Genomic DNA, 13,130 nt, shown 5'->3' with positions numbered 1-13,130 from the left:
GTAGAAAACATGTATTCTATTACTGTGAGGATTCTTTTGAGAAGCAAACGGTATATTACAACTTGCAACTGTAATTATATGTAATCATGCTGACTGTTAAGAAAAAAACAACGGTTTTCACTGGCCAAGCAGATTCTGATTTGGTTGCTGTATTTACTGTGACGTCATGCATGGAAAATAACTTAACTTAACTGGCGGCAGGAATCAAGAACTGGAAGTATGATGCTTACTAAAAATAGATGGGAATATAACTTGTACAAATATCTATGTTCATGGAATTATAAGTATGAATGTAATCAAGATTTGTTGTATTTTAGAGCTATTGGTGGCATATGAACTTAAACAAAGGAGATATCAGAAAATGAAAAAAGAAGATACGCATGTAAAAAAAAACATGCCCACAACAATCTTGTCTAACTTACCCCTGAATGCCTCCCAGAAGTCGTTCCTGTCCCTCCTGACGGATGTGAACTTGCTGTAGTCGTAGTAGGTTTTCCAGATGTAGATGTAGTGGTCTTCTGATCCACACACAATGAACTTCCCATTGTGACTGAGTAGGTAGAAGATTGTCTATCATTAGTGAACATTCGCGGCTTCTGACTATGACATGCTCACTAACTAAAGGCCTGATTACATTCATTGTATGATCATAAACTGCTGGAATTCTGGTGATAGTTGTATGTGTCATACAAAGTTCAAAGTCCAAAGAGCTGTCTTATATCTTTTGGTTCTGTCAGCCTGCATGGAAACCTATGACATCAAAATCATATGATGGCCTATAATGAACAAAATTGCACCATAACCATAAGCAATAGATTTATAGAGTTAAAGTTTAACAGCAAATCCATCCTTGAAATTGTGTAAAATTCAATGCAGAAAATTGGTGCTTTTTTTAACAAGTTTTCTCAGTGCAAGGCCACTAACCATTTCCAGGTACTGAACTACGTTCATTGTAGCATCATCTCTTCTCCCTATGTGTCCGACAAATCTAGCTTCCACAAGTTCGACTAACTGACTCAATAGGCAAAGCAGGGCAATGCATACGGGGCTGTTAACTTTACCTTCCTTCTGAAGTCCTGAAATCAAACCAAGTGGGTCTAGAACCACCCTTCTAGATTTTTCTAAAAACTCACCTCAAACTAGCCTTGATCTGACTGCTGGTGTTGGTTCCACCCTTGTACTTGCAGGACAGAGACAAGTCTCGCAAGTCATACAGCCGGACCCTGGAGTCATTGGAGGTCACCAAAATCTGTAAACAAACAAGAAATACATTTGAAATAGTCCTAGCATTAGATGTATGTGTTTAAACCGCTACACAATGCAAATCACATTTAGATTTATCAAGAGGTGTATCCAAACAATATTTCTGGGGCTTCCAATTTCAGTCACCATGCATATGTAAGTGTCGCAAATGAAACAAGAGCTCAAAACAGTTGGCTGAACATTGTTCTGACAAGCTCGGTGTGACAAGTGGTCACCCTAATGACCCGACATTACTGGGTGGGTGTAGCCATGAGTCATTTTGGCTCACAACTTCACCACTATTGTAAATGAGCCAAACCATACTTTAAATTCTCCACATATCCTCTTACACCACTTCTGCTTGAAATGCTGCCAATTTGCGATATTCACAAAACTACAGATGGATACCAAACAAACAAACAAACCGACTGATTACAATACCTCCATTTCCACGGAGGTAAAAACCATATGGCCACATTATACATATTGAGAGGACTGACAGAAAAGAGATTATACATGTACCATAGGTAGAACCAAGGAGCTTTTATCAGAACCTTCTGATAAAAGCTCCTTGGTAGAACATGCACTATGTACCTTATGTTCCCCTGGTAGCTGTTCAATACCAGTGATCTTTCTGCCCTTGGAATTCTTTCCCCTTGTGGAGCGTACATGGATCTGGGTAAAGTACTTCAGATGCTGGAAAAGAAAAGAAGTTCAACAAGTTTGAGTCAACCAATGTTATCTTTCAATTGTCATCTCCTACAAACCTTATCTAGTATCAACCATTTGTAGCCTCTCCCAGAAAGGGACGAAGATCTGAAAAAAAGGAGGGTGGCAAGGCAGTCTTGTGCTTATGGTTGTTGACAAGTGTAGAATATTTCCTCACTTAACTCAGCCACAAATGAGTATTTAGTATTTATGATCAGTTAGCTCTCAGATTTGACATAAAGCCAGAGGCCCCATGTTTGAAAGCCACACCTCGAGCACATTAAAGGTCCCACAGCATTGATTGTTTGTATTAAAAAAAACATGGGTCCACCCCATTATGAGTGAATCAAACCTATCCGGTCCAATGCATCTAGTGTAGAAACTGGTGTGTTATGCCCAAGGCAGTTTACTGGTTATGTGGAGCCTTGTAGTATCCATATACATACCTCAGTGTCAAAGAATATACAGCGCCCATCATACGTCCCCACCACGGCGAATCTGCCGTTTTCGCAGAAGTTTGCCGCAGTGATGAGCTTGATGTCACCGTCTAGCTCGTTCCACAGGGCCACCTTCTTGTCTGGAATGTTCCACAGACGTAACTTCCCATCCAAAGACCCGCTCAGGAAATATCGGTCATCCTGGGAAGGGAAGAAGAATATCATAGATGAGCTCATCATGTGCACAAAAGAGTGAAGCCTACAGGAATTTGTCCTTGTCAGTTTGGATCTAGACAGTTACAACGTACTGTAAATTCATTGCAGTTCCTGAGACTTAATTTTGCAGCAGGGGAAAGGGATATCTACATGTATGTGTTCGCATTCAAAGTTTGCAGTGAGCACAGAGTACTTTTCTGTTGAAGATAACTGCAAAAGTGAAAAAAAGCTCTTGTGTATGCTGTTTAAGTAACTTCCACTGGCATTTTAAAGTCTTATCTTCATGTAAACAACACTAACTTTGACCAAGTTTGACTGTAGAAACTTCACTCTTGTCATTTTCTTGGACCAGTAAGCCACAAAACTCATGAACGCCTGCCGAGACAATCTATTCATTTTTTAATTGGTCCAAGATCGGTTAATTGATTTTTTTTTAGGTCTGGTTTTTTGGAACCGTTCCAACAATGGATTTGTACCAGTACCCTGATACCATGCTAAGCGAGACTGACCCGTGGGTGGAAAGCTATGGCTGTGACAAAGTCGATGTGCTGGAAGCAGCAGAGGCACTCCCTCCTGGAGATGTGCCACAGGCGCACCGTCTTGTCCATGGAGGAAGACAGGATGAAATAGTTCTGAAACAAAATGAAGTGGTTAGCACAGTTCTTTACATACAGCCAAAAGATATACCTGCCAACATTTAGTTGGCAGGATTTAATTTTGGCAATTTTTAATGGCACATGCAAAGTAGCGGGTTTATTTTTTAGCGAACACATTTTTGCCAGTGTCACTGATTTTTTAGCCCTTCTAAATTAAGCTTGAATAACATATGGTGCATTTCTTAGTACACCTTCAATCTTGATGGTAAAAAGTTAAAAACTGACTTACAAGTATTCAAAAATTCAAGTGTACCTTAGACCAGGACAGGTCGAGAACATCGGCGGTGTGGCCACGGTAGGAACAGAAGGGGATCTGTCGGAATGGACCCTCGTGTTCCACAGGTTCTTCTGATGGAGTGCCTGATCCAGTCTGGCTGTGGGCTGGGGACTGGAGAGGTAGAGCAAACATTTAAATGAAGTGCCTTTAAATTATTTCGTGGAAGCCTTACGTACAAGTAGATACAAGTAGAAGTAGATAGACCATAAAATATAGACTGGTCCGGAACACCTATATCAAACATCAATACCGCTCTCGTATGACATTAAACTATTAATCTACATGTATCTAGCGTTCTCAAGGTATCAATGATGCAAAGTTTGACTGAAGGTATGTCACATACATTTGTATAGGAGTGCACTGCTTTCTCTAATCATATTGTAAGTCAGATTCAAGCAAAGCCAGTGTTTTCACATGAAGTACATAGAGCAGCAACAAAGAAAAGGGCTTGGGGGAAAGAGCAGGCAGCTTGAAAAGCAAAATAGTTATAATAGACGCACATTGAAAAAGCCTTGCACAATGTACAGTATATCTTTTTCTTATAACAGGTTCATTGAAAAGGATCGTTGCAGCATTGAGAAGAAGACAGCTGTACTGCAAAGATTTGTAGTTTCTTACAACTCTCTTCCGACCTACCCTGGGCCTAAACTTCTGAAGACATCTCTTAACAAAGGGGCTACTTCTGGGGGTCACATTGACTGGTTTCTTCTAACAAATGGGGGATAGGCAGACAAACACACACACAGGCACACACACAAAGAAAGAGAAACACAGACAGAATACAAACACAAAATCTGTATGAGAACAAAAGACATTGAGACACAAATACAACAAGGGTAGCCGGCTATATACTCTTGTATCCTTTCTATATAAGTGTTAATTCATGTTCAAAACACGAGATATGAAAATTCTGCTGCAGTACCGCAGAAAGAGGCTAGGATGTACACAATCCAAGTTGTCCTTTGTTTTGCTGACACCCATGTACCAAATATCATACTACATATGGATGGATGGCTCTTTATATACTGTATACAGATCCATCCACAACTTCTTAACGAATGATATATTCTCTAGAGGATGCATTTGTGCAATTTTCTGAATACTTGCAGAGCTATCGCGTAATATTTTTGCCCTTGGTGCGTCGCCAAAAACAATAATTCATACTACCAAAATTCCCAATCCGACAAAGGGCCCGCCACCAAAAAACACAGTATAATTATACTATTAACACAGTAATTTCACCTTACATCTATAAACATCACAACAAGGTATTATCCAACTGTTACCTCACATGTTGTTTTGAGAAATCCTGACTGAGCTTACCTCTGTTGTGCTGCCAGGTTCTGAGTTCTGTGAGTTCTGAGAGTTGACACTTTCTTGGGAAGGGGACGGGGATGCCCTGGCTGTAATTTAGTTCAATAAAGACAGAGCATGAACGAAATGTCACATCTGTGGTTGTAGGATCTAATAAGAATCAACACAGGGCCTCCATGTTCAGAGAAAACAAATCAAATATGTAAGTATGCATGTATATTTCAAGGTAGAAACTGCAATCTGGCAAAATAATCCCATTCGGAGTCTGTAATTTAAAGGTACTCACTTAAAAGAACTTTTCAACTTTAATTAATGTCACGTTAGATCAACAAGCAAATTACAAGGATTCATAGAAGACAGGAAATATCTTTGTACCTTCCATGGCGTACTTGTGTCTCATCTCGTCAAAATAGACATGTGCCCCCTTCAGCACCCACACTCTCTGTAGGGAGATCAACAATACATGTACATACGGCTCCTTGAAATACTGTCTCCATTATGTAATGGCTTGAGAACAAAATTATGACCTCTAAGTCTTGCAAAAATCTTGGTGACAGGTATACTTAACAACAAACTTTCCTGGATTGTCTTCAAGTGGCATATTCTAATAAACAAAAGTCAAATGTCTTCTAGTTGTAAATTGAGACCTCTGTCATGGTAATGTGTGGCTTGCCCCCTTGTTAGAGATGTTAAACTGTTGGCTATGGTTGTATTACAATGATTTGTTTCTATCGTTTTAATGTTTGGTGTGGAGACACTTACCAAGATATTGTCCTGTCCTGCAGTAGCCTGTATGAATTAGATGGGGAGAATTAAATTTGTGTGCTACATACACCAAAAAAGACAAGCATCATGAAGAATATAACTTAACTTACATTCCTTTAGCTTTATTGAAATAACACAATACATACTAACATTCCAAACTGAATTTGATGCAAATTAGCATGAAGAAGGCACATGAAAACTCACCAACAATCTTCCACAACAGGAAAACTTCATTGTCCAGACAGCACCCTGCAATGGTCATACACAATGTTTACGAGTCATATCATGCCTAAAGTTAAAGGATTTCTATCACTTTCAAAAGATTACTGTCATAAATGTAAGTAGTACATGGTGTTCAAAATTAATTCCGCAGAAAACATCCTCACCGTGTGTTCACCACTCAGGTCCTGTACCAGTCTGAGCTGGTCAAACTCATACGGACCCTTATTACTGGAGGAAGACTTGATCTGAAAACACAGAAAAATTTGCTCTGATGTATCTTAATTGGTCAAGGGAACATTGAGAAAAAAATGAAACTTGTCTTGAGCAATTATCTTTAGCTAACTTGTCATGGCAGGATGGCAGATGGTACATTATATAGAGTCATTACATCAAGGAAACTCCCATAGCTCTAGCAACAATGAAGAGTGAACCACAGCTTAATGTCCCATCTTAAAGACTGAAAGCCTTTCCAGGGGGGTGCATGTTAGGTGAGCAACAATAGCTATGATTTAAACTCCATAAATCTAAATTCAGAAGTATTCAAAAACTTTGATCCACAGAGGTCTAAAGTACACACAACAAAGCAAATATATTCAAAAATACCAACTCCATTGTGGATGTCATGAGAATTCGGCTTTTTACCTTGATGGTTCTGGTATCTGTTTCATCATCGCTAGAGGAGCTGTCTTCTCCGGCAAACACCTCATCTTTGATCTCCTTGATCTTACTAACCGACTTTTCCACGGCTTTTCCAAACAGCTTCTTGAGTTGCTTCCTGTGAAGAAGACACAGCAAATCTGTGACAAAACTGCAGTTTGGAGATCTGTTGCTAGTTGCTAGGGAGATCTGCCTGTCTGTTTATGGTAAAGAATCCACCCCAAAAGTATGGAATTGGGTCCAGACTCATTTTTATTCTTAGAATCAGTATAATTTTATCTTTTTCACTAGGACTCAGAAGGAGAAAAAAACTTTCACCTCTTCTTATTTGCAGGTCTATAAGGTGTAAATACAAAAGTGTATTTTACAATTTTAATCAGCTTGCTAACAAACTAGTGTAAATTTTTACATTTTCGTGGTGAATTATTTCTGTGGACCTCTTCACTGCAATTTCAAATACAGTAGAATCCGCTTATTTGTATAGCTCATTTGTCGGTGCATTTTATCCAATAGTCCGAAGTATCCAACAGTCCGAAGTTGGGCCACTAACGCCCCGAAAGGGGGGGGGGGGGCAACATAGGATTACAAGACACAAACATTTTTTTACATGCACGAATGGAACGTCAACTGTTTGAATCTATAACATCACTAAATAATGAAATGTGTATCAGCAAAAGATCGAACAGAGTCCAAGTTACAAGCTTTACATACTGTTCCAATATGTTCCGATATTACACAAGTTACGTGCTATAATTTAGCTAATACAGAATAAAGATTTTTAAGTTGGTGGCTAAATAAACATGTAGAAAAATACGTTTGACTCGCACTACCGTGGGAATAGCTAATGAACCACAACAAAGACAAACACAACTCCGCTTGTATGTCGGAAAAAATGATGTTGATTTCGTAATTTTGAGCAAAATAACGGTAGGTCTTGGAGAGATAAACTCTTCACCTTCTTATTTACAACTTGTGTCCACAAATTACGCTGAAATTTCAAACTCGATGCCGTCTTTCGCGGTGAAGACGGAAAAAAAACACTTTCAAAACATTCAAAATGCCGTCGCCGCGTGGGTTGAGATATCCCGCCATTCAATGCGGCAGATCGGTGATTGCGAAATCAGACCCTGTTGCGTTACGTGCGCTCGTCGTAAAATCTATGTAGCGCAGCCGAAATCAGCTCAATAATGAGACAGTGGCTATGTAAAAACACATGTTTTATAGGGTAAACCAAGTTTAGACGTTGTCTGAAGGCGAAATATGAACTCAAAAGCGTGTTGACGTCCGCCCATCATGCCTTGCGGCAACCTACCAAAATGGCGCCTGACCAAATGTTTGCGCGCTTCCACAGCGGTATCGGCAAGATTTTTGGTGGAATCTACCTTTCTTTCAGTCCTTTTCATGATTTTATGCCTTAATTAATACATACAGTTGTTGGTTAATTATGGCCTCATTTTGTAAGTTCTAGCGTATATTTTCCTATTTTTATTTCAATATAAGTTGACATGATCCTATCCAAAAACCCAAAGTTTGAGACGGCCGGTTATCCAATTCTGCGATGTCTTAAACAATAGAAGGAATGGCAAATGGTTTGGGATTTCGCAATTCTATGCAATTACCCTCTAATTATCCAAAAAGGCGTAATACAAATAATTGGAATCCACTGTATATTACTACCTAACAACTGAATTGTTTCAACTACAAAAGCCTCCTTTCCCCTTTTACTGCAAAGTTAAGTCTTTGTAAAATCAAATAAACTTACAATAACAAAAGCTGATAAAAACATATCCTCCATGACTCCAACAGGAGTGTTGCCCAAGTAAAAGGGACATGTACTGAGCAATAAGTCCTTCAGTTATACAACGACAAAAGAACTGGAAAAAGTTTGGTAACTTTTTCCCTGCTGACTTACGTTCCCTTCTTTAACTTCTCCTCAGCCTGGTGCATGGTCTTCCCTCTGTCAGCTTGCCCCTCCACACTCTCTGTGTCTGAGTCATCCTTGTTCAGGCTGTTGTTACTATACAAACACAGACAATACAGCTTCAATAGGAATGTACATGTTAGATAGAAACCACTAGAACTGACTATCTATGGGAATTTAGGCCAAGGAAACAAGTGTTAAAATGCATTTCCAAATACCCAACCAGCCTCTTAATTGAGAGGCAACCGCTGGCAAGGGAATAAAAATATTTTATCTGAGTGATGAAAAAATTAGAGAATCATTCTCAATGATGTCATCCAAAACACTTATTTTGCTATGGCTTTAGTCAGCTGTTTGTTTGTTTATCTGTACGTACCTGACATACTCCTTGGTCCTCCTGATGATGTGTAAGGACAGGGGGTTCATACATTTGGGCAGCTTGTCCTCAGCTTGACTCAACGGAACCAGCTCTCCCGTATCCAGGTTCTTAATCATCACCTGCTCCAAGATTTCCTGAAGTAAAGGGGAAAACAGAAAAATGAGAAAAAGACATATTTTCTCTCCATATAAAAAAAATCAACAAACAAGTGCGACACATTTGTCTTGATTACAACATCCAAACAGCTTGTTAAAAAACATAACACTTTTTCCGTGCCCAAATCGGTACAAGTCTTCTCTGCTATGTGCAAAGACCGTTCCCGTATGGTGTTGCCAAAAACAATTTTACAAATTTTTAGAATATTTTCAAGTCAATGGCAGTGGAAGTGGAACTTTGTTAATGACAAAACTCAGTAAGAGTATGACTATGTATGTATGTTTGTGGCAGTACTATACTAATGGCTCCGTCCCTAAGGCATTGCCCAAATGTTGCTGGCTTTACCTCATCAGTGAGCGGTCGTCCAGACGCGGACCTGAGACGAGGTAAGGCGGGGCTCTCCTTCTCCCCTACAGCGGCACTAGCCTCCTCTGCGGGTTTGAAACTCGTCTCAGCCTTGTTGCCCACAGGGGAGGTGGGAGGGGTCGGCTCTGCCTTGGTGGACTCATCATCATGCTAGAGTAGAGTCAAAGGTTCAAAATCAGTGAAGGAAAATGACATGAGGAACCTTGCATAGAGTTCTATGTATAGTCAAACTTGTACAGTCTAACACCTCTTTAAGAAGGCCACACTTTGGTGTTTCCCTAAGAATAGATTATTTTTCCCATTGGCTCAAGGCAAGCATTAAGAATCCTATAGTGACCGTTCAACCACTTTCTTCAACCCCCTATATGAAAAATGTCCCTTTAAGAAGCAAACAGTGCATAATCATCAAGATTATATACAATTGCAAGTTATGATTTGTAAGGTACACAAAGGGTGCATATTTTGTACAAACATCTATGACTGTTCATTTAATGAAGAATACTTATCATGGTCAAAGGTAATTTGGTACTGTTGTATCTTAGTGTCATTGGTGGCACAAGCATTTTAATTATTTAGCCACAGGGTACTGAGACTTTGCTATACCTGAATTTTGACCAAGGTGGACCCACTGGTTGCACCCTTCATGTCCAGTGACCTCTCTAACTCCTTAGTTAGACTCTCAATAGCCTCAGATGTTGGAGTAAGGAGACCCTTGGGTTCATCCTTCCCTCCTTCAACAAGGGAAGACTTGGTAGGAGTTTCTTGGGCCTGCAAAGAAAAAAGGTGCTTTAAAAAAATCTGAAGAATACCAAAATCTGATTATTGTTATTTCCAAACATTAAAAATAATACGAAAAAACATACATTTGTACAGTTTACAAACTAAATATTTAAACATACATGTATATAGCAAGACTACTGTACATTAAAACAAGAGGACAGTGTGCACAAAAATTACAAATAAAGGAAAGATGTCACTTTTGACATATGGATACATCAAGAGGATGATATCCCGCATGTCCTATTTTACATACTGTAAATTCATTTATTTTTGCAGGGCGAAAGGAATGGACGTTATGTGGTGTTTTTAAATTCCAGGTCAATGAAGCAAAAAACAAAAACAAATAAATATGTGTTCTCAATCTCAACGTTATGATTCAGCAGTGTCTATCAAAAATCAACTAAGATTATTTCAAGATTGACAGTACTTACTTCATTCTCTGGGGTTTCATTTGCTGATTTCTTCTTCTGTCTTCTGGGCGGGGCCACGGGAGGAGGAGGGCGTGGTGGAGGCACCTTAAGACTACCAGGTCTCTCCTTACTCACTGCTACAATGTCAGGTTTAGTACTAGCAACTATGTCTGGTTCTACAGTCATTGTCTTGGGTTCGTCTTCAACCTTTTCTTCTTTGTCTGTTGACTTCAATATCTCCTTGGAGTTTTCTTTCTCTTTTTCAACTTTTTGCTCAAGGATAGTTTCTACTTCAGAATCTGCTTGCATTTCGGAGATGTCTTTTGTTGTTTTGAAGCCGTCCCCTGCTTCTGGGGTGGGACTTGGAGTAGGGCTTGGTGTCGGGCTTGGGACACATTCTTCACTTGTATCCTTCTCCACAGGATCCGGTTTTGTTTCTGGGTCCAAAGTAGTTTCAGGAGGTTCCTCACTGGTTTGAACTGGTTTAGCGTCATCGGGAGCCTCTTCAGAACCGGTTTCATCCGGTTGGGGACTGTCTCCTGCATGCTCTTCTTCCTCTTCTATCTGTCTTCTCATGGCAAGCAGACGTTTTCTTCTCCTTTCATTTTCCTCCAATTGCTTTTCCAATTCCTACACAGAAGAGGTCAATGTTATGTCAAAGATTGAGTCAAACAGTGTTTACCAGTAGTTCTAGCATTTTTGGTACACTCAAAATCATGGAATAGGTTGTTATATTGATGATCGAAAAATCCAAATCCCTAACTACCGACCTTAATTTTTACAAGGCCATGATCCAAAGGACAACAGTCCAAGCCTAGTCTGGACACAGATAAAAACATAAGAAAGTTAAAACTTAATAGTGGTCACCAATTGACTTCTAAATGCACATGCCAGTATCCTTCATACTAAATTAGTTATAAAAATACTTTTCAAATACATACCTCCTGTTCTCGCTTCTTTCTTTCTTCCTCTTCCTTTCTCTTCCTCTCCTCTTCTTCCTTAGCTTTTCTGTCTTCTTCCTTTCTGGCAAGTTCATTCTGTTCTTCCTGTTTTTTTGACAGCTGAGGACCTTCAGGGCCTTGAGCACCACCCACTTTCTGTTGAGCCCTGTTAACAATACAAGAGACATTTTGCTTTATGAATCAACAATCTGCTTCTTTTTATTCAAGCTTTAAGGGTGTGGATGGCTAGCATTCATATGTTTATTTGTGTGTTCCAGATAACCGGTAAACCACCAGCAGTCTTCAGTTTAGGCATTAGACACCAGTTTTGAACCGTAGGTAGAAGGGACATGAGGGCAAACAGTAAGGTTTATCCATTACACCGAAAAGGACCTATACTCTTTTCGAAAAGTGTAGTTTGCTCTTTAACATGCTTGAGATGTGGCTCTCCTCAACCCTTTGACTTTACATCCTACCCTATTCAAGCAAGGGGTACTCATTTTCACCTGAGTCAAGTAAGGAAAATCATAGGTGTGAAGTGTGTTTCCCAAACGCAAAATATTGGGTCCTAGACTCTTCCTACATGTACAAGGGATTTGGAACTTTGGCAACCCTAACCACGAAACCACCCTACCGCCTTGTTTAACTACATTTTGAGGAGATGACACCTCTGATGTTTTCTTCACTGTACCAAGGAGGTTGAAAAGGCTGTACGTGTTGTTATCCGAAACAAAAACATCTCCATCAGTTATACCTTTATGATGCATCCGAGTTCATTTGCTTGCAACAGTAAGATTGTATTTCTGTTCAAATATGATTCTTGGCTTCATACCAATTGTGTTTGTTGAAGATTTGTGTAGAAACCTACTTCTGTATGCAATACCATGACTCAAACGGAAACCCGAGCTCGACTTCCACACCTCAGTTATAACGGTTCATGCAAATCGCCCCCCTCCCCACAGTTAGCAACGCAAGGTTTGCCAACATACTGTACCGTACTGTGTACCAAATAAGCAAACACAACAACAAACGCAAAACACTTCTTAAAACCAACCACTACAGTTCCTAAACCAACTAGGCTAAAGATAATATAATGTTTTTCAAAGCTAGGATGTTGTCTGTGATGATATACATGGAAAACAGCTTGATAATTTTCTAGAGGACAAAGTCAAGCCGGCCCTGCCCACCCAAGTGTTGGGATGACGTTACCTCTGTGCTGGACTTTGCGTCAGGGAAACGTTTTCCTTCGCGTCGTAGAACTCCTCATCATCACTTTCCGACGACATTTTGGATCCCTACAGGTTTTCCGGTCTACGAGCGACTTTTAGGTGTTCACGGGCAGTTAGAACTGTGGAGAAAAACGGTTATTTCGACACAAAGTGTTGACAAGATTGGCTAATCTTCCATCCCTGGCAGCCATATTTGGTTTGCAAGTCTCGCATAGAACGAGAGTTCATTAAATTCCACCAAAAAATACAACAAAGCAATTTCTTAGCTAACAATGAAATACCTCAGTTATCATCTACGTCATATGTGAATTTTGATATGGAAATTTTGACAAAAATGATTATTATATCTTAAAAAAACATGATGTAGCAGGTGACCCCAGTGCGAGATTTCACGAGACTTTCAATATTTTCGTCCGAAACAAGTAGAGATTTTTCAGTGATTTGAGTGTTTTCG

At 39.6% G+C, this 13,130-nt stretch overlaps 1 protein-coding gene across 1 annotated transcript; it reads right to left on the bottom strand.

Moving 5' to 3' along the window:
* Nucleotides 1-422: 422 nt before the first annotated feature.
* On the bottom strand, nucleotides 423-12,911 carry LOC118428102 (WD repeat-containing protein 44-like; the record flags this gene model as incomplete). Its single annotated transcript, XM_035838075.1, is given in 20 exon segments — nucleotides 423-550; nucleotides 1,134-1,249; nucleotides 1,837-1,938; nucleotides 2,397-2,588; nucleotides 3,113-3,235; nucleotides 3,513-3,640; nucleotides 4,110-4,125; nucleotides 4,908-4,939; nucleotides 5,226-5,292; nucleotides 5,613-5,639; nucleotides 5,820-5,864; nucleotides 6,002-6,082; nucleotides 6,480-6,612; nucleotides 8,407-8,511; nucleotides 8,792-8,928; nucleotides 9,296-9,466; nucleotides 9,920-10,084; nucleotides 10,528-11,136; nucleotides 11,448-11,613; nucleotides 12,657-12,911. Coding segments are annotated over 20 exon segments (2,620 nt in total), but the record flags the coding sequence as incomplete, so codon positions are not given.
* Between the last annotated feature and the right edge of the window lie 219 nt (nucleotides 12,912-13,130).

The sequence above is a fragment of the Branchiostoma floridae genome, chromosome 12 (genome assembly GCF_000003815.2).
Source record: "Branchiostoma floridae strain S238N-H82 chromosome 12, Bfl_VNyyK, whole genome shotgun sequence".
Taxonomy (NCBI): Eukaryota; Metazoa; Chordata; class Leptocardii; order Amphioxiformes; family Branchiostomatidae; genus Branchiostoma; species Branchiostoma floridae.
This window is presented reverse-complemented; position numbering and strand designations above follow the sequence as displayed.